Genomic DNA, 19,872 nt, shown 5'->3' with positions numbered 1-19,872 from the left:
TAAATGGGGGGTCACCGAGTTTTTGAGATATGAGCACCTAAATACAAAGTAAAGGGTGTTTTTACAGGGCTTGCCCATTGCCACGGTGACATATTACATCACAATAATGACTGCATCTTGTTCAGCAATAATTGGTGGGGGTTCTAGTGCCGGTCCTTCTAATAAGAGCATTACTTGGAAGAATTTAAAATTTGTATAACCGTTATTTCTAAAGATGTATCTATTAGGCATATGAAACATAAAGTCCTAGGTAAAAAGAGATTCATGATGTGTTTATCGTTGCTGTGTGTTTAATACTTTTGATCAGTTGGGGGCATTTAATTTAGATGGCTTTTTGGCTTACTGTTTTGCTGCACCTTTTCACTGTGTGTTCTTTTTGCAGAGCCTTCTTTTTCTGGGTCCTTCAGTGATAACAAACATTACATGATCCCGAAAGTAAAGGTAACTGCATGTTTTTAGACATGATCAAGATCCGTAGCCATTTTCTTTTTTAAACTACAGCGTTGAAAAGTTAAGTAAAGGCGAGTTTGTTTCGCTTTCAAAAAGCAAAATAAAGCAGCGCGCACACGTCGTAACTAATGAAGAACTTTCGAATGAGTTCTGATTGGCTTAGAGTTGCTTTGTTGCTAAGTGAAATTTCACGCTCTATTGGCTCGTTCGGCGAACAAGCTACACTACGTCACGAATGCTTATTCACGATCATCATGTCCTTGAAGCGTAAGCGATCTGTTTTTTCGATAAAAGATAAACAGGCTATAATTTTGCAATTAGAGAAAGAAGAAAAAGAAACCAAATCGTCAACTGAATATGGCGTTAGTAAACGGCAGATATCTGATATCTGCAAGAGCAAGGAAAATATCACACGTGTACCGGTATTCACAACGGACAGTAAAGTTGTAGACCACATTGTTTTCGAAACGCTTTGTAAATGTTTTGTTTCACGATGAAATGTCGCTTTCTTAATTTAATCAGTTTTTGTTCCTCACTAATATTCATATTCTCGATTATCCGGACTATTTCGTCTAGTCGTAACGAGTCCGGATAATCGAGGTTCGACTGTAGTCCATTTGGGTAGTCGGTGGACTGGGGGTAAGTATTTTGTCCCTCACCGTTTGTAAAAAATGTTCTGTAATGATTTGATTGCTCAAAAAATCATGGGCTGACAAACTTCCTTGGGAAACCCCCTGAACATTTCAGTCGGTATAGTTACTGTATTACTAAGCTTGGATTTAAGGCTTTTTCAATACTTTTGTTTCTGGTGGTTGCGTGTGTTGGAGCTTCATGTTCATTTGGGCATGGGCCACACTTTCAGACCTTTGAACATATAGAATCTTCTGATTCTGCCCTTAACACAGCTTAATATAACATAGAGATCTCCTTAAGGGAGTCAATCATACTCCCTGACATGATCACTCTAATCATGCAATACAGGCCTCAACAACTGCAGAGCCAGAGTATTACAACACGCAAGGCTCAACAACTGTGGACGGCACCAGATCTGAAGGTATCAATAACTTAATATGTTACATTCTTCAAGTTCATCTATCCTCAAATATATTATAATCGTTAGCTGATGTATCTCCACAGATTTGTGTATCATACTCTTTGTTACAATCTTATTTGCTTGATGTTAAGAAACTATTGCTTCAAAATGGTCACCCAGTTGACATGATATTCCAAGTAACCCTCAATTCAATCTTTTAGCTTCCCAAAAGTTTATGAGCATCATGTAATCCCTTTTTACCATATGCAGGCTTTGAAAGTGACTTTATTACATGACATCTCAAATCTTGTATTAGTATTATGAATGAATATTGTTGTAATATAATAATACACCTGCCAGCTCAAGTTATTTTTTCCCTTTCAAAGATCATATTCCTTGATCTCAAAAAGCTAGTATTGTTTATCGTTCTCAAGGTATAATGTAGTTTCCAGTCTTTGACTTATGGTGGCTCAAACACTTTAAACACTTTAAAGACACTCGCTTTAGAATGAGTGATACTACAACACTGTATCATGTAACAGCAATCTTATTACAACTATGGTACCATATGAAACACTGATTATTTCCTAACAAAATGTAGTCATTATTGTGATGTAATAAGTTACCTTGGCAACAGGAAAGCCCAGCGAAAACACCCTATATTTTGGCTTTAGTTGCTCATATCTCAAAAACCAACTTGGGCACCACTTTATTATTGCTGAAAAGTAACCATAAGGCCAAGATACTACAGTTTGTACTACAGAATCACAGCCACCTTTAAAAAATCGCAGAATTAAGGTGGCTCTGAATCCACTGTACAGATTTTTTTTAAACTTTGCAGGAAATTTTATCTTGCCCTTCTGATTACTTTCCAGAAATAAATAAATGGGGGGTCACCGAGTTTTTGAGATATGAGCACCTAAATACAAAGTAAAGGGTGTTTTTACAGGGCTTGCCCATTGCCACGGTGACATATTACATCACAATAATGACTGCATCTTGTTCAGCAATAATTGGTGGGGGTTCTAGTGCCGGTCCTTCTAATAAGAGCATTACTTGGAAGAATTTAAAATTTGTATAACCGTTATTTCTAAAGATGTATCTATTAGGCATATGAAACATAAAGTCCTAGGTAAAAAGAGATTCATGATGTGTTTATTGTTGCTGTGTGTTTAATACTTTTGATCAGTTGGGGGCATTTAATTTAGATGGCTTTTTGGCTTACTGTTTTTCTGTGCCTTTTCACTGTGTGTTCTTTTTGCAGAGCCTTCTTTTTCTGGGTCCTTCAGTGATAACAAACATTACATGATCCCGAAAGTAAAGGTAATTTCATGTTTTTAGAAGTCGTCCCATGTAATTTTGAGGCTATTAATACAGTGCACTGTGCAAAGCAGTTTGTTCATCTCGAGGGGCCAAGAAGACAGCTTCTAAGGCCCTTTCCTATTGTACCACCACAACTTTGGCATAACGTGTGCCATTTTGCTAAAAGTAAAATAATGGGAGTGGGTTTGAGACAATGTTATTAGAATCGTGACTTGGTTGATTTATTTACCGACTAATGTTCTTCCAAACATCAGTCTGTCTGGGGAGTCAGGACAGCTTAGTGGTTTTCAACCATGCCTTCCACCTCTGTGACCCAGGTTCAACCCTTGACCCCAAGGTCATATGTGGGCTGAGTTTCTGTTGATCTCAATCTGACCCGAGGGTTTTTCTCTGGGTACGCCGGTTTTCCTTCCTCCTCAAAATCAACTTTCAGTCAATTACATCCGGCTGTGGGTGGATATACCCTCCATGGTAATAATCTGTGGTACCCTTCCCTTTCATTGAATTGTGTTACTAAAGTTGAATTAAAATGAAATGAAATTTTCCTTTCTCTTAGGGGAGACAATGTGAAGGCCTGGGGATTAAGGCATTGATAGTGAGGACCGTGTTGGTCCCAGGTCCTAAAAATCTATGCAAGGAAAGCAATTCTGATACTATGTCACGGCATTTTCAGAGACCATGTAATTGTTTACCACAATTGCTTGTAATCTTGCAATCTGATTGGCTAATTTGCCATTATTGACAAGAGTCTAAACAGCACTGCTAGCGTCAACAGTGGTCAAACGTTGCGTAGCCTGCATAACAGGTGCTTATTTACCCAAATGCAAAGCAGGAGACATCAAACATGAAGCGCAACATGCGAGTGCGGTGGGCAAGGCGATTCCCCTCATCTCATGCTCTGCACTTGTGTGTCGCACTTTGCGCTCAATGTCTCCGGCTTCGTGCTCGGCTGAATAAGTGCCTGTTATACAGGCTTAACGCTGCATCAACAGTAGTCAAAATGTCATGGACTCACAAGGCCCACAACATTTTGACCACTGAGTCGGCAAATATCATTGTCTTAAAGGGTACAGACAATGTTGAACCACATTCGATTTTTTTATTAGAAGAGTTTTCAAATATGTTTCGCATCGCACAAGTGACCATTCGCTATCCCAATGTGGCCCAGGTTCGATTCCCAGACTCGGCATCATATATGTGGGTTGACTTTGTAGGTTCTGTACTCTGCACCGAGATGTTTTCTCTGGGTACTCCAGTTTTCCCTCTCCTCAAAAACCAACATTGATTTGACTTGATTTGTGTTAATTGTTAATTTCAGTTTACAGTGTCCCCAATTAGTGCTCCAGCGCTAGAAGGAGTAGGCACTTAAATAAAGTTCCTAATTCTTTCTTTCTCTCTTTCTTATCCCAACGATAGTAATTGATAATGTAAGGCCTAAGAGTTAATGGATATTGGCTTATGTTTGGCTGGTTTGACTGTTTTTATGTTTGCCGGTTAATTTGAAGCTGAATTCATACTTTCTCTGTAAGCCGTAAAATCTCATCGGGGATTTTGGCTGACACTATAACGCTTACTGTAATGTCAATGCAAGTCCTTTTGCATAATAAGTACTCATGATTCTATTTAATAATTTATTAAAGTGCTGCTACCATCAAAAATCACTTAGTTTTCTTCAGATTTTGTGAGTGTGTTTGCTTAACACATTGTGAGCTTTGATTTTTATCCAAAGGCTGTTTACTTTGAGTGTAACTTTTGACTTTTACAGTCTGTCATTACTCACATTTAAGACTGACCAATTGGACCTCAGAGGTTGGATCTAGGGAAAAGTGGCATTTTTACTCACTATCTTAAAATTTCAGTGTGTAAATGCAACTTATTACCTATGCAAAACACAAGTTTAAAAGTCTGAAAGCCCGAAACTCCTGTGCTGCTTATTTATTATATTCATCTGTGCACACACGCATTAATTGCATTCTTAAACTAGTGAGTCTTTGACATCATTTTCTTGTCGATCCAGCTCTCTCAAGATCTTAAAGTTAGTAATGGTGGACGATCATATAAGAAATTTCCAGTTAAAATAAACGGGTTTCTTTTTTAAAGTAAGGCTTAAAACTTGGGTAACTTAGTGTTTTAGTTCTCATAGTTTTGAAATCCAAAGAAAAAGAAGAGTTGATTTTTTTGGTCAAAGTAAGCACTTTGAGATTGCTATTTCTGTCAGTTATCTTTAACTGCTGGTCTAACATTTATTTTGTTGAATGCCCTGTGGCTTAGGACCGAGCAGCTGTGACACAAAGATTACAAAGTCGACGAGATGAAAGGATTCCTGAGCATTGGGAAACACTTTTGCGACTGAAAAACGAGAACATTGGTCTCAACTGTGCTATTTACTCCAAATCACGTTATCGAATCATGGAAATCGTAAGTTTTAACAAAAATGCTGTTATCATGTTAGCCCTTAAGTGTTGCACAATGATTTAAATTTAAGGTTGGGGTCCTTTCTTGTGAAAGGACAAAAATTATACCATGCCCAGTATAGATTTAACGTTATTACGCTGTTATGATGAACACTTTACAGAGTAAATGTACGGGCTTTGTCAAACTCGATATTTTTCACATTACACAACTACGCCAATATGTGATTGTTCAACAGCACATTACTACGCTATTACGATAGACATTATAAGCCGGAAAAGCAAAAGAACAGGCATGTACCGCTGTTCGTACATTTGGTACATTTCATGGATCGAAGAGACGTTTAAAAACTCACGACATTGAAGACTCCGTAAAGCAAAGGAAGGAAAATCCCATTGCTGCCCTTTCCGTTGTCTCCCACCCCTCCCTAAACAAGTGGCTGATAAAAAAAAAATGCAAGTGAAAAGAAACAAAAAAGGGTATTACGCAGTTGCGAAGTGAAGAAAAGAAACAAAACGGTATTACGCTGTTACGAAGTAATAAGCAAAAAACGAAAAACAGCAAACCTAAAACAGGCAACGTATGACAAAAATGTTTGAACTGCAGAAAGAAGAATGTTAAGATATCATATGGATGATATTACACGGTGGCGAGAAGATTTGAATTTTAATGTTCTCGTGGCAAGAACAAAAAATTCATATCTTGAGCTAATTTGTAATTTTCTTTCATTATATTGTCAGTGAATGTACATGGTAGAGATTAAAAAGCAGGCTTTAACACAAGTACTGGGTATTGATACAAACCAAAAAAGCCAGGAATCGTGACGTCGTTGCTAAATGTGACAACCCGTGTTACATGTACATACTCAGGCGAAAAACATGCCACTTGGTTCCTGGATGTAGTAGCCATATTGATTCTTTGAGTGTTTTAGTTCCCGGTAAAACGCTCTCGTCCATATAATAAAGTAGATTATCAGAGGTATGAACAGTAACGAAAGGAAAACCTGAACATATAGGCTCGAATGGGATTTGAATCTATGACCTCTGCGATGACAGTGCAGTGAACTAACTGCCAATTGTGCTACCAGCAGACTAGGAGGTGGTCATTTCACCGCTACTTATGCACCTATCGATGTAAATCCCGCAGGGGTGGGGAGTGCGGGCAATAAGCGGGAATTTGGTGCCTGAGACTATCCCCCTTGTCGGGCTTTTGATTGCGAAGCGACCCCCGGGACGGTTACCAAGTCTGTCCCTAAGTCACGCTTCAGTTGGAAAAAGGTAAGACGTTTTGCCATAATCCGATAATTTATACTGTCCTCTAAGCAGATATTGTCTATTTTGAGAAATTTTTTATCCTTAAGTTCCCATCTGATTGAAATCGAATTCCACCACAAGGTCAGAGTGTTTACGGGCTACTGATCCGACCTGTTTCAACATGCTGAAGGTATAAATCATGAACATACCCTATTTCAAATGCTGCTTTATTTGTTTTTGCGTTCGAGGTACGAGAACGCAACCCCTAATTTGTGTTGTAAGGGAAGTTTTTTCGAGATTGCATTTTCGTCGTCGACACACTTTTGCCTCGCTTTGAGGCGCTTGGTTACGTTTTGCCTCACTTTGACGAACTATCGCACGTGGTGATTTGTGCGTCGTCGGCGTTCATTAATAGGGAGCTTACGAAACGAGGACGACAACGGCTACGAGGACTTCATTTAAAAATGCGAGTTCGCGTTATTCATATCACTACGAAACTATTTCATGTCGTTTCGCGTTAAAAATGTGTAGTAACTGTCGAGGAATTAAACTGGTATGAGTGAGTTGGAAACGTAGAGAGAGAACTGAAAAGTCATCGTCATGTGCTAACGTCCTCCACAGAACCTTGAATTTCGTCATTTCACGTCGTCATTTAGGAGATGACGGCAAAGAAATGTACCAAAATGTAAAACGCACGTGCATAGCGTGCAGAGCAATTGTTTTTGCTCACTAAACCTATTGTTTTATAGCGTCGTCGTTGCCGTCGGCCTCGTCATTTCGTAAGCTCCCTATTCTAGCTTTTGGTGAGGTGTGATAATCTTCCATCGTTCATCGTTGAAAAGAGCTGAAAGATTGCTGAAGGTCTGTCAACTGAAGTCGGTAAAATTTTACTTTGGATTAAGCATGGTTCGTCACTGTCCTTGGAAAATGTGTGCGACTCCTCGCGCTTGCATCAAACCGGGTTGTTTTGCTCGGCGGCCGTTGTGCCACAAAGTGAATCTACCGAGTTGTGTAGCTTGGCGGCCGTTGTGCCACAAAGTGAATCTACCGAGTTGTGTAGCTCGGCGGCCATTCTGCCACAAAGTAAATCTACCGAGTTGTGTAGCTCGGTGGCCGCTGTGCCTCAAAGTAAATCAACCGAGTTGTGAAGCTTGGCGGCCGTTGTGCCACAAAGTAAATCTACCGAGATATGACGCTCGTCGGCGCCATTTCATCATGACTTGTGATATTTACGGCATTGAAATCAACAAACTGAATTTATTTTGTCCAAGCGTTCAGCACAGAAAAGTAATCTTAGGTCTTTAATACCACAAGCTGAAAAGACTTGCAAGTAATAGTTTCATTTTAGAGTAATTTTCAGTAGTTGTCTACTTGTAGAATTCCAAATAAATAGTTAATGATTACGTCTAACAAGTTGTCACGTTCATAGATGCAGTATAGTGGAATTAGATCGTTATATCGAGGTATCGTTATAACGAGACTCCCGATATAATGATATTGCCTTAAAATAACCAAAAATATCTTTATGTCGGGGTAAAATTAACATGTGCTTTTTTACTACTGTACATATTGTTTAATTAAACTTGTAATGAGTATCAAATGACTCACAATTTGCAAAGCATTAGACGTTATCAAGGTTACACAACAAAGTCTGTGGTATAAATCGTAAAAGGGAAACAAAACAAAACTTAAACATTTGAACTTGTATCTGTGTACTGATGCTGTAATATCGTTATATTGGGAAGATTTTACGCTCGGTACGCTAAGAACTCAGCGTTATATCGGGAATATAGTTATATCGGGGTTCTGTCCCATACATTTTACTGTAACTTTTGCCGGACATAGCATGTTTATCTTTTTACCGGGGATATCGTTATATCGAGGATCGTTGTATCGGGGGTTCCACTGTCATAACATTTTCCTATCGCACGAACCATCCACCCTTCCCCCTCAGTTGCTACCTGTACCAAACCTGTACCGTCCTACAAACATCGAACGCACTCGCCTAAGCTTTGATTACCCCTAGTTATAGTATTGTTTGTTCAGATTCTTTGCCCCAAGGTGGGCCTTTTTTTGACACTTTTGATTAATGTTAGTTTCCTACCTGGGGAATTGATTAAAAATTTTTAAGAATTGTCAAATCCCTACCCCTATGCCCACACTTCTCCCCCCCCCTCCCCCCCCCCCCCCAAAAAACGGGATTTACATTGATAGGTGCATTAACGCACATTCTTAACCCATTGACTCCCAGGGGTTCCCCATTGACGAGTAACATTGTCAATTGGGAACACTAAGCACTGGTCTGGTGTAGACATTAAAGGGTTAATTGCAGTATCGAGTTCTTTCTTAGTGGCTGCAATAATCAAAGATTAAAGGTGGCAAAACGCTATCCACTAGCCAGGAAAACCAAAGATACATGCGGCTACATGTAAGTGAAAGTGCACTATATTTTCCAAAATGAGAAATTTGTAAACTACAGTTGTTTCTAGGAAATAAAGTTTATTTGTAAATAAATGTATTGACCACTCACAGGACCTCTTTTTGTACAAAATTCCTCTTTCCTCAGTGCATAGATATGTCCTTCATATAAAATTATAGTCTTCATGCTCACTCCTTTACTGGTTTTTTCCACACTCGCTAAGTGACCGGTCATGACCAGCTCCCAGTGGCCGAGCTCCATTGATAGAGCATTTCACCGGTTTCTCAGAGGTTATGGGTTCAATTCCCATTCAGATCTGAATCTCTCAGGCTTTCCTTTCGAACTGCTTATTAATAAGTAACATTGATAACTGTGATCATCTAATAATCTTGCAATGAAATTGGTCAGATAGTCTCGTTACCATGTCTGACAAGACTGGGACATTCAGTTTTGAGGAAAGATATTTCAATCTTTTTTTTGAATTTCATGTTTCTGTGGAAATCCAAAGAACTGCATTGTAACCTCAGATCGATCTGATCTCTCTAGGTTTCCTAATTGAAAGAGTTTGAGCTAAGAACCTGTTCCTTGGCTTCTGGTTGGCTGATTTAATCTACGTATTTTCTGTAATTGGCAAGCGATTACTTTGAACTTAGTTTTCAATATACTTTGTTATGTTTAACACACAAATGTAAACAAATCCCATGTTATTGTCTTCTTAGGTTTCACCAAACACACCCTTTGGAAATCTGAAGGATTATGTGCTAGATGGACGTTGCCATAGTGGTGTCATGATTAAGATTTCATCACAGTTAGCATCTGCGCAAACTTATCTCCATGAAAACCACATCGTGCACGGTGACTTTCGGAGTGAACATGTGAACGTGTTAGGGCCTTGTCAGGTATGTGAGAAACAGTTAAAGTACTACATCAAAAAGAAGAAGAAGAAATTATTTATTTGCTCTCAGAATTTGGGATAATTACTGTAAATTACTAATGCTAAACACATTAAACATGAAATGGACAGTTAAAAAGCAAGTTAGGTATTTAAGAGCATGAATCCACAACCCCAAAGTCATAGAGTTAGCTAGCCTTCATCCAGTTTAAATCTAAACGAACGAAAAGAGATGAGGAAGGCAACAGGGGGTATTGTATTGATACTGAAATCAGAAGAATTTGAGGTACGGTAATTTCCACTTGGAGGCATTGATGAGAAAGAAGGTATCGTTTTATGCTTTTGGGAAAAAATGGTTTAAGGGCTTCAAAGTGGCATTGTATATATCCTTCCAAAGATCTGTTGTGATACCTTATTATAGGAAATTAACGCTCCATGAAATTAAGGTATTGGAAATAAACACAACTTAAATTAACACGAGTTTAATGTAAAACGACTTTCGAATAAAGAAAATTAATGCGAAGGAGTAAGTAGAATTTCACAATTAACACGATTAAGACACAGTTGGTTGTGACCACTGGAACAAATTTATTCAACAGTGGATGCAAAATAAATCACTGATCAAAACTGAGCCCTCTGGTCAACAAACAGTCCTCAAAATTCTAATTAATGCAGGGGTTAATGGAAGGAAATAACGCTTGTACCTTATTTTATTGTTTTTTAGGTGTTATGAATGTCTGGAAAGGTTTCAAAATTAGGGTTAAAATGATGGAAATTAAGAGTGCGGAAATAAACGCTGCACTTAATTAACGTTGCAAAAATAATGCTCAACATAATCAGTGCAACTTAAATTAATGCAAATTTTAACGATTCGCGTTAATTTTGTGGAGCGTTAAGAAACGGTCCAGATAAGAACGATAGCAACAACGGAATGTTGGAATTCAATTGGTATGCAAAAAGGTGATAACTTTTCTATTGTCTGTACTTACTTCTGATTGGCTTAAACAACAAACGGTTAACAAAACTTCATAAAGCAGTATTATATTCATCCTTACTTTCCAACCATCTTCCATCTTTCTTCTGGTCTCAGTTTAAATGAATTCCACAGAAATCGTATGTGGGGAACATGTAAAATTGTAAACGTTTCTTAGTGGCTTTTGTTTTCAACTCTTGTGATTGGTCAAAATCTTTTAACACAAGAAAACACCCTTTCAAAGTGGGCTGTAAATGAATTTTATTGTGTTAACTGCCTTCCTGTAGGTTTATGCATTCTCTGTGTAAAAATGATAACATTCCTATGTGGGGAAAGCCCCATTGCCGCATAACAAAGGAAATTGCTATCCACCTTACACGGATCATTACTTAATTTCCTATAATAAAGTAAACAGCAAGGGCTAATGATAAGTGACCGGGCATCCATTTCACACAATGGAGAAAGCAATTTAAAGGCAATGCACCTTTCAAGCAAGGCACAAGGAAAGAGTTCATTCTCGGAACCTCTTTCATTATCATTTTCTCATGGTGGTAAATTCTCTTTTGCTTATGTGACCTCAAGTGAGTATGCTATTGTGTTTTTTTAACTTGAGTCTGTTGCTCGACGTCTGTTTGTTGATATCAGCTTATGACCTTTATGTCCTTTTTCTTCATACTTTTGATTGATCCTTTTCATTTGGATATCTTTTAGGTTCAAGTTGTTTGCCTGGGTCATTCGAAATATTTGAAAGCCGGTGAAGTGAACAGCAGGTCTGGCAAGGTTCAGGATACCATGCCTGCAGATGCAATTCGCTGGTTTGTAAATTACATGTGGATATTAAGAAACTTACTTCAGTTTAGTTTAAACTTATATAAATTATATTATTGGTGAAAGCTAGGCACTCTCAGCACTGAGGCACTCTGTCCACTTCAGAAAATACCACAGTATTCTTTGTCCCCCACCCCCTCCCCCCCCCCCTAATTTTGCATATTAAGCATTGTTTCCATTTTCTCTTGGGACCATTGTGAATCTCAAGATAAACTGGAAACAATGCTTATGCAAAACTTTGCTCTTCTCTCCAACTGCAACATCTATCGTGTTTCGGAATACAGACAGTTAATGTCACAAATTGTCCCCCAAATTAATGCTGCTCCCCAAGTAAATATAAACAGCTGCATTTACCCTGTGGTGAAAGTAACGTTAACCTGTATCCTTCTTTACTTTTGGAAATGGGTAACAAAGGTTTAGGCTAAATGGACGTGTTGGATGTTGAAATTGGGCGTACATCCAATTAGGTGCAATTTTCAACATAAGTGAACCAGAAGTTATTGGCTGTTGAAACAATGACTTCTTTTGTTTGGCGGGTGGCTTTGAAACAGGAATATCAAAACTGAGAAAGTTTAAGACAACATCGTAAACAGTGAACATCGCTCATAAAAATTTAAAGACGCCTCGTTTCGGGCATCAACTCACTGATGAAAATAAATATGACAGACGAATAAGCTGAAGGGTACAAAGACAATTTCCCGTTTTTCACAGGAGTGCATTTGAAGTGATCACAGAAGGTATTTACAGCTATGCTAGTGATGTGTGGGCATTTGGTGTTGTGTTGTGGGAACTATATGCGGCACTCGCGTTTCGTCGTAACAGAAGTACATTGGCAAGACCGTACTATGAATTGGAAGATGATCAGGCAAGTTAATACCTCACAAAATGATGTCTGAATTGTAAGAGGAAAAAATTGAAAAATACAGGAGGGTTAAAATAACTTCAAGTTATAAGCGCAAAGGAGTGGAATTAGATGGTTTATGAAAAGGAAATCATACGAACTTGCTCATGCCTTTCGTGATTTATCAGCGCTCGTGATGTTAATTTCATAAACACAATATTCTTTCTAGTATATATTAAAGGGGCTATGTAACGTTATTTTAGGATGTTTAGGGGAAATCTGTAGTTAATTACGAGTTTAAAACTGGTAATGGTAATGTGGAATTCCCTTACTGATCATTGCATCACAAACAAATGATTCTGAGCAAAAACGACCTTTATCCAGGCGATTTGCCATGAACTTGAAAATCGTTGGACTGACTTTTTTGAAGATTTTCCAAATACAGTCTGTTTCAATCTTCTCCATTTGTGTCCATCCATGCTTCCTGGCCTTTCCTGTTTTTGTATTTCTCTTATGTTGTTCAACAGTTTTTAGTTTTGGGCATTTTTGGGTGCCATGAAATAACCCACTTCAGACTATACCATAATACTCTTTGTTTGTCCCCTCAAATTTTGCAGAAGCATTGTTTTTGTTTTCTCTTGGGACCATTGTAAGTCCTAAGAGAAACTGGGAACAATGCTTATTCAAAATTATTTTAGGGGGACACTGAAAGAGCATTATGATATTTTCCGAAGTGGGCTATTATATCATTTTGCGTAACATTGCCCCTTTAATAAGAAATTTTAAAAAATATCATCAGAAAATTTAGCAATGATCTTATACATTATATATTTATATACAGACTAATCCCTTCATTAAAATTCATCACCCCTACGTTTCTCAGCTACCAAATTGAGCCTCAATTAAACCTCCAGAAAACTGGATGAGCATTTTATTTAGAATGTATGCAAAGAAAAAAAAGACTGTTAACCCATTCACTCCTTAGGCCCCACAGAATGCCCCCAGTTGACGAGAAAAATGTAATGATTCTGCATTTTTGGACATCGCATATTTCACTGTTATTCACCTTGGCCGTAAATGGGCTTCCCTGCTCTGCATACTTATGTAAAGAATACAGTGCCTGCTTGTGAGATTCTTGATATTCTTGTTCATAGATTTTAGGACACATTCAAAAAGGTCGCCGACTTAATCAGCCTCGTGGTTGCCCCGATTGGATGTACAACATCATGGTACTGTGCTGGTCAAAACAGCGCCAAAACCGACCGTCCTCTGAGGTGCTACGCAATTGCTTTGTCAGCAGGTTGGTTCATAGTACCTAGGGTGGTTTTTGATTGAGTGAGATCAAGACCATGGTAAATGCTTTGATCAATCACAACAGCAGGGATCCGCATTCATTCTTTACCAAAATTGTCAGCCATGCAAGTATGTGTTATGATACACTTGCTTATACTCGACCAGACAGGTTTTTACTTGTCTGGGATGACTAGATGACTGCAAATGTGGATCTCTGCAACAGGTACAAATAACACAATGGATCAACCAGAATCTGCATTTAATTTAAGTACTTTCTCATAGCACAGTTATGTGCGCACATTCGACTAATCTTGCGTATAATAATATTCATGTTATTAAATTCTCAATCTCGGATGATGCATTTCATGTGCTCTGATTGGTTCACTCAATCTCGGTTATCAGCTTTTATTAAATTCTCAACCTCGGATAATGCATTTCGCGTGCTCTGATTGGTTCAATCAATCTCGGTTATCAGCTCATATACCTTGGTTTGACCTTATATGGTAAATGATTGCGTTAAGCGTTGCTAAACTAAAAATGTTTTCGTCGGAATGCCAAATTTCTCTTTGAATAAAGCCAAAAAGGAGAAAAAAAATTTTTTTTGTGGAAAGTTTGGATCAATTCCGACGTTTAGAAGTACGTGAAAAGGCAAGAAATGTTTTTGTGATGAGCCTGCGTCTGTCTGACAACAAGGTATTACACAACATCGCATCAGTTCTCATCAAGTTTTTTTCGATTTCGCTCGGATTTGCTCGCTTTTCCGCTCATATTTCGTACTTCCAAATTTTGGAGTTGAAGGAATTTAATAAAACAATTATTCCATTCGCACTTGTTGGATATGAGACTGGTTATAGCCAACTCGGCGCTACGCGCCGCGTTGACTATTTACCATCTCATATCCAACGCGCGCTTATGGAATAATTGTTAAATATACCTTAGTTTGACCTTATATGGTAAATGATTGCACTAAGCATTGCTACACTAAAAGCTTTTTCACTGTAAAGCGATATTTCTCTCTGAATACATGCAAAGCCAAAAATGAAAAAAAAACTGTTTTTGCAGAAACTTTGGATCAATTCCAACGTTTAGAAGTACGCGAAAAGGCAAGAAATGAGGCTACGTGCCTCATTGGCTATTTACCATCTCATATCCAACGTGTGCTCATGGAATAATTGTTAATTAGCCTAAATTTCCAAACATGGAAACAAACAACAGACGTCCAAACAATAGCTAACAATTATTAACAATAGTTGGTACCCTATATGTGGGCTAGGAAGAATTTTTTGCCTCTAATCACTTTAAAAAGTGGCATATGCTTGTCCAAAAGGGACAAAATTTCAAGATTTGTACATAGATATCAAGTTGTAAATATTGATATAAAGATTGATATTATGTGTACATGTATCAAGATTTCATAATTATACATCAAGGTTTACAAATATAAAACTAAATTGACAAATAAAAGTCATGATTTCTAAATACAAATCAAGATTAACAATAATAATTATTATACTATGAGTACAAAATTAATCAAAATTTACAAACATAAATCAAAACACAACAAGATTTGTAAATACAAGTCAAGATTTGCAAATACACATCAAGATCGATTCATACAGGGGTGTCTGGAAAAGTTGCAATCCAGAACCGGATTTCTGGTTGAAAGCAGAACTAGGCCACGTGGTGTCAGAATTAATATTCAACATATTTATGAATGATCTTGTATACGCTGTCAAACAGTGAGAGTAGATTATCCGCTTATGCTGACGATACACAGATATTTTTCGCCAACAGTATGGTAGAGAAAGTGGAAGAGGTAATAAATTCGGATCTTTCAAATGTTGATCAGTGGTACGAGCAAAATGGAATAAGGCGGAATACCAGCAAATACCAAGCAATAGTAATGGGAAAGTCACAGGTTATGCCACAATTCTACTGCGAAAACACTGCTATTCCCATTACTGAAGATCTCCAAATGCTTGGTGTCACTTTTGACGACAAGAAAGTGCCTCTATCTCTCTTTCATTATCCCGCACTTCAACTGCTGTTTAGAGTCATGGCATTTCTGTAATAAAAACACCACTGCAAAGCTAGAAAACGTTAAATAGCGTGCCCTCCGTTTTGTCTTTAATGAAAAAGAAACGCCCTATTGTGAACTACTCTACAAAATAGGTTTACCATCGCTTGTGAATCAACACCTCGCAGAAATAGTTTGCACGCTTTTCAAAGCTATGTACAGTGATCATGCACCAAAGAGTATCAAAGAACTGATGGAACATAGAAAACATACCGGGTAATTAGGACAACTTAGATGTCCAAAACGGTTTCTTGCTCGTGAAATTAGATAACAAATTACCTTAGCTGACCACCTTTAACATGCCGTTCGGTTGGTACCGATGGAACTGAATTCCCTTTTTGATTCGGTCAGCCCCAGAAGTATTTCGGCAAAAGAGGCATGAACTCATTCAATGGATGCTGCATGTCAAAGTGGTAGCCGATTTCTTTGTTGTTGTCGGTTGTGGAGACACACACAAGCAGGCAGTTCAAGACCATGACAAGAACCTTATGACATTCTTCCAGCTACGTCAGGATCACAGGCTCAAGCTCAACATGGAAAAGCTTAAGCTAAGGCAAACCGAAGTCTCCTTTATTGGGCACATTACCACCTCTGAATGGCTGCAAGGAGGCCATCTGTAACATGCTGGCACCTACTGACAAGGCAGGAGTCCAAAGCCTTCCGAGTCTGTTACAATACCTCAGCAAAGTCTTTCCCAATCTGGCCATTGTCACTAAGCTAAGGGAACTGACACATATCACTGACAAGACGCACAAGTCGTTGCACTTAACCAGTTAAAGGAAGCTGTGACGCATACTCCAGTTCACTGTTATTACAACCTTAGTGACAAAGCAACTCTTCAGTGCTACGCTTCACAGTCTGGTCTTGGGCTGTGCTGTTACAGAATGGGCAACCTGTGGCTTATGTGTCTAGAGCTCTCACATATACAGAAACCTGGTATGCACAAATCAAGAAAAAGCCACTGGCCATTCTCTTTGCTTGCAAAAGATTCGACACATACGTATATGGTAGAGATGCAGTCACAGTCGAGACAGATCACAAACCCCTGGAGACAATTGTTCGTAAAACCCTCAACACAGCACCACAACAACTTTAGAGAATGCTGCTTCGTCTCCAAGGACACCTTTAGCAAGGTTTTCACACCGAAGTTCATGTGACCCCTTATGTACAGCCTGAGGAAATAGACCACAAGTCTGCACTTTTAGTTAGCGAAGCTTGGTGACGCCAGATAGAACAGGCTTCAGCAGATGACCCTGTTTTCCAGAAATTGTGTATGGTGATACAGCATGGTTGGCCTTCGAACAGAAAAGCTGTCCCTGAATGCCCATATCCTTACTTCGATAGATGAGATGAGCTCACGGTTGAAGACAAACTAGTGTTAAAGGGCATCAACTGGTCGTACCAGCCTCTCTTTGCAAGAAACCAACGCATCCCACATTGGTGTCGAAGCTTGCATCCAACAAACACTCGATTGCAATATATATGTACAAATCTTGATATTTTGTCTATTTTGTGTCATTCAGGAGCTATCGTTATCTTAAACATAGTCCCAACAATTGTGCCCCTACTCTTTTGGAGTCTTTCAAGGGCTCTCTAGCGTACTAAGAGACTGGGCCAACGATTGGTTGGATTCCCTCTCAATTGTTTTTTAGCCTACTTGTGTTTGCTTGGCCGGGATTTCTATTATCTGTAGCCCCCAAACACTGTTTTCGTTTTCTCGCATTAATGGATTTTCATGCAACCCTGCTTACTTGCACCCATGAATTGTTCATGATCATAGTGTAGTGATTAGTGTCTTTTTGCAGAAATCCCATGCAGTCCTGGAATTTGTGGTTGGACCAGCACGAAAAGAGGGTCATTGTAGTACTACAAATATAGCTTCAAAGGCAAGATCCAGCACCCGCCCAAGCCAGACTCTGATGCCTCAATTGTAAAGGGCAATTTAAGTTTTAAGTTGCAACTCTGCAAAGAGAAAGACAGCAAACACTTTAAAGACAAAACTTTGTTAGTTGCCTTTTTCTCACGGCTCTGACAACCAAATGTACAAATGAAGAAAGCAAGGCCTCAAACTGATATCATTGAAAAAAGTAATAGAGAAGTGATCCTCGCTATTACGTAGACAATTTAATTGTCTCTCATAGACAGCTGAAAAATTCAGGTGGTGCCAATGGGATTTGAACCCATGCCGGTGCATTGCTCCAGATGCCAACTGTGCTATGTAGCCAGACAGTTGAGCGAGGATCACTTCCCTATTTCGTCTATAACCCACACTTAAATACATTCATTTAATGGAATAATTATTTTATTGATATTATTTTAGAAAGATACAAGTTTAAACTTGATATATTTTGGCTTTATTAGAATCATAGTCATGCTGTGAATTTTACAGGAAAGCAACTTCAATATTGTAGGTGTATTAACATTATTTATGATATAAACACCAATGCAATACGAAGTGAGCTTTCGTACGAGAACATGATATTGAAAGCATGTTATTTTCACACGTGAAAATATCGCTGTTGCTATAGTTACATATGAAAATCGCACCTTTCGATGCCTTTCGTGAAATGATCTAGTCTTTCACTGGTGTTTATATAATAAATAGAATTTACATGGCCGCTTGGAGATATGAAATTTCACTTCTTGTGTTGAAAAATATTTCACTTGTTCGCTGCTCTTACTCGAAGAGAAATTTCATATCTCCACGTGGCCATGTAATATCCTCTATGCCTTATTCTCTAGAGTCGTTAAGTCGTTCATTAATGTTAGGCTTGAAATACTTTATGTAGGAAGATCTCCCTTATGGATTTTTTGACAGTGATGCAAAATGTTGTCCACAACTTTAGCCATGGAGTTTGTGGAGCCCTTTGTTGTTAGCACTTAAATGCATATGTATTTGTTTCTTTTGGTCATGCTTATCACATGAAGTGGGAACTTGTCTGTATGGACAGACACGCATGGACTGCCAATTCTTCGTGCCAGAAGCAGAGGGAATTCTGTTTAGGTAGTTTAAGCAACGACTGCAATGCCACAAAATTGTCATGCTGCATGACATTGTGCAAGTGGGAGGCGCAGTGGCCTCATGGTTAGTGCGCTCGACTCTGGATCGAGTGGTCCGGTTTCGGGTCCTGGCCAGGGACATTGTGTTGTGTTTTTGGCCAAGACACTTTACTTTCATGGTGCCTCTCTCCACCCAGGTGTATAAATGGGTACCAGCGAAATGCTGAGGTAACCCTGCGATAGACTAGCATCCCATCCATAGGGGAGTAGAAATACTCCTGGTCGCTTCATGCTACAGAAACCGGAGATAAGCGCCAGCCTGATGGACCCCTCTAGGCTCGCAATAGATACTTAATATCATTATTTATGACATCGTGCGGCATGCGCAATAGTACTCTTCCTTTGATGCTCTGCAAAGCGACAACGGAAAACAAGACGTCACTGTCTTATTTCAAACTAAAATAAGCATGAGCTCATGGGATGAGCTGTTTGTTACAACTGAGCTGAAATTCAAGGGTCCAACTATATATACTCTGCTATACTTATGAAACAAGTTTGAACAGGGTTATACAAGTTTTATGCTTATGCGTACGTTACTATGTATAGGAAGTTTAGGAACAAGAAAGAATCATGTTCTGTCTTTTAAAAAAGTATTTTACGAGTGAGCACAGTTCAATCGTTAAATATTTTTCAACATGAGAAGAGAAATATATAAACACCAATGAAATAGTAAACCATTTCAAGTTTCTTTTTTGTAGTTCTAAGGAAGAACAATTGTGCGATTTATCATGTAACCATAGCGACATTGATCTCAGTTCAATTGTGAAGATTTAAGCAATATAGGACTTTTTCTGTGTTTACATAGCCTCATCTAAACACGAGGGGGAGTTGGGAGAATTAGAGAGATAGCCATGCAATATCCTCTATTTATACATACAATGACTTGCCAATAAAAAATTACCTGGCCCTTATGGCGAACTTGTCAATATTCTAAAAGCTATTAGGGATTATAAATTGGAACCTTTTGCATTTCTAGTTAATGATTGTGTTACAAGTGCTAAATTAAAAGTAGCAAGGC

General features: G+C 38.5%; 1 protein-coding gene across 1 annotated transcript in view; it reads left to right on the top strand.

The window, feature by feature from the left end:
* The window catches only part of LOC138028857 (uncharacterized), a 39,411-nt gene extending 19,588 nt beyond the window's left edge, over positions 1-19,823 (top strand). The window contains exons 14-22 of the mRNA XM_068876477.1: positions 383-441; positions 1,432-1,504; positions 2,748-2,806; positions 5,078-5,224; positions 9,610-9,789; positions 11,467-11,570; positions 12,295-12,448; positions 13,579-13,724; positions 17,600-19,823. Of these exons, the coding sequence (XP_068732578.1) occupies positions 383-441; positions 1,432-1,504; positions 2,748-2,806; positions 5,078-5,224; positions 9,610-9,789; positions 11,467-11,570; positions 12,295-12,448; positions 13,579-13,724; positions 17,600-17,672 (995 nt within the window). The 3' untranslated portion in view covers positions 17,673-19,823. The remainder of the gene's footprint in view (positions 1-382; positions 442-1,431; positions 1,505-2,747; positions 2,807-5,077; positions 5,225-9,609; positions 9,790-11,466; positions 11,571-12,294; positions 12,449-13,578; positions 13,725-17,599) is intronic.
* Positions 19,824-19,872: the final 49 nt, after the last annotated feature.

The sequence above is a fragment of the Montipora capricornis genome, chromosome 13 (assembly GCF_036669925.1).
Source record: "Montipora capricornis isolate CH-2021 chromosome 13, ASM3666992v2, whole genome shotgun sequence".
NCBI classification, from domain to species: domain Eukaryota; kingdom Metazoa; phylum Cnidaria; class Anthozoa; order Scleractinia; family Acroporidae; genus Montipora; species Montipora capricornis.
Note: the sequence above shows the minus strand (reverse complement) of the source record. Positions and strands in the feature narration are given on the sequence as shown.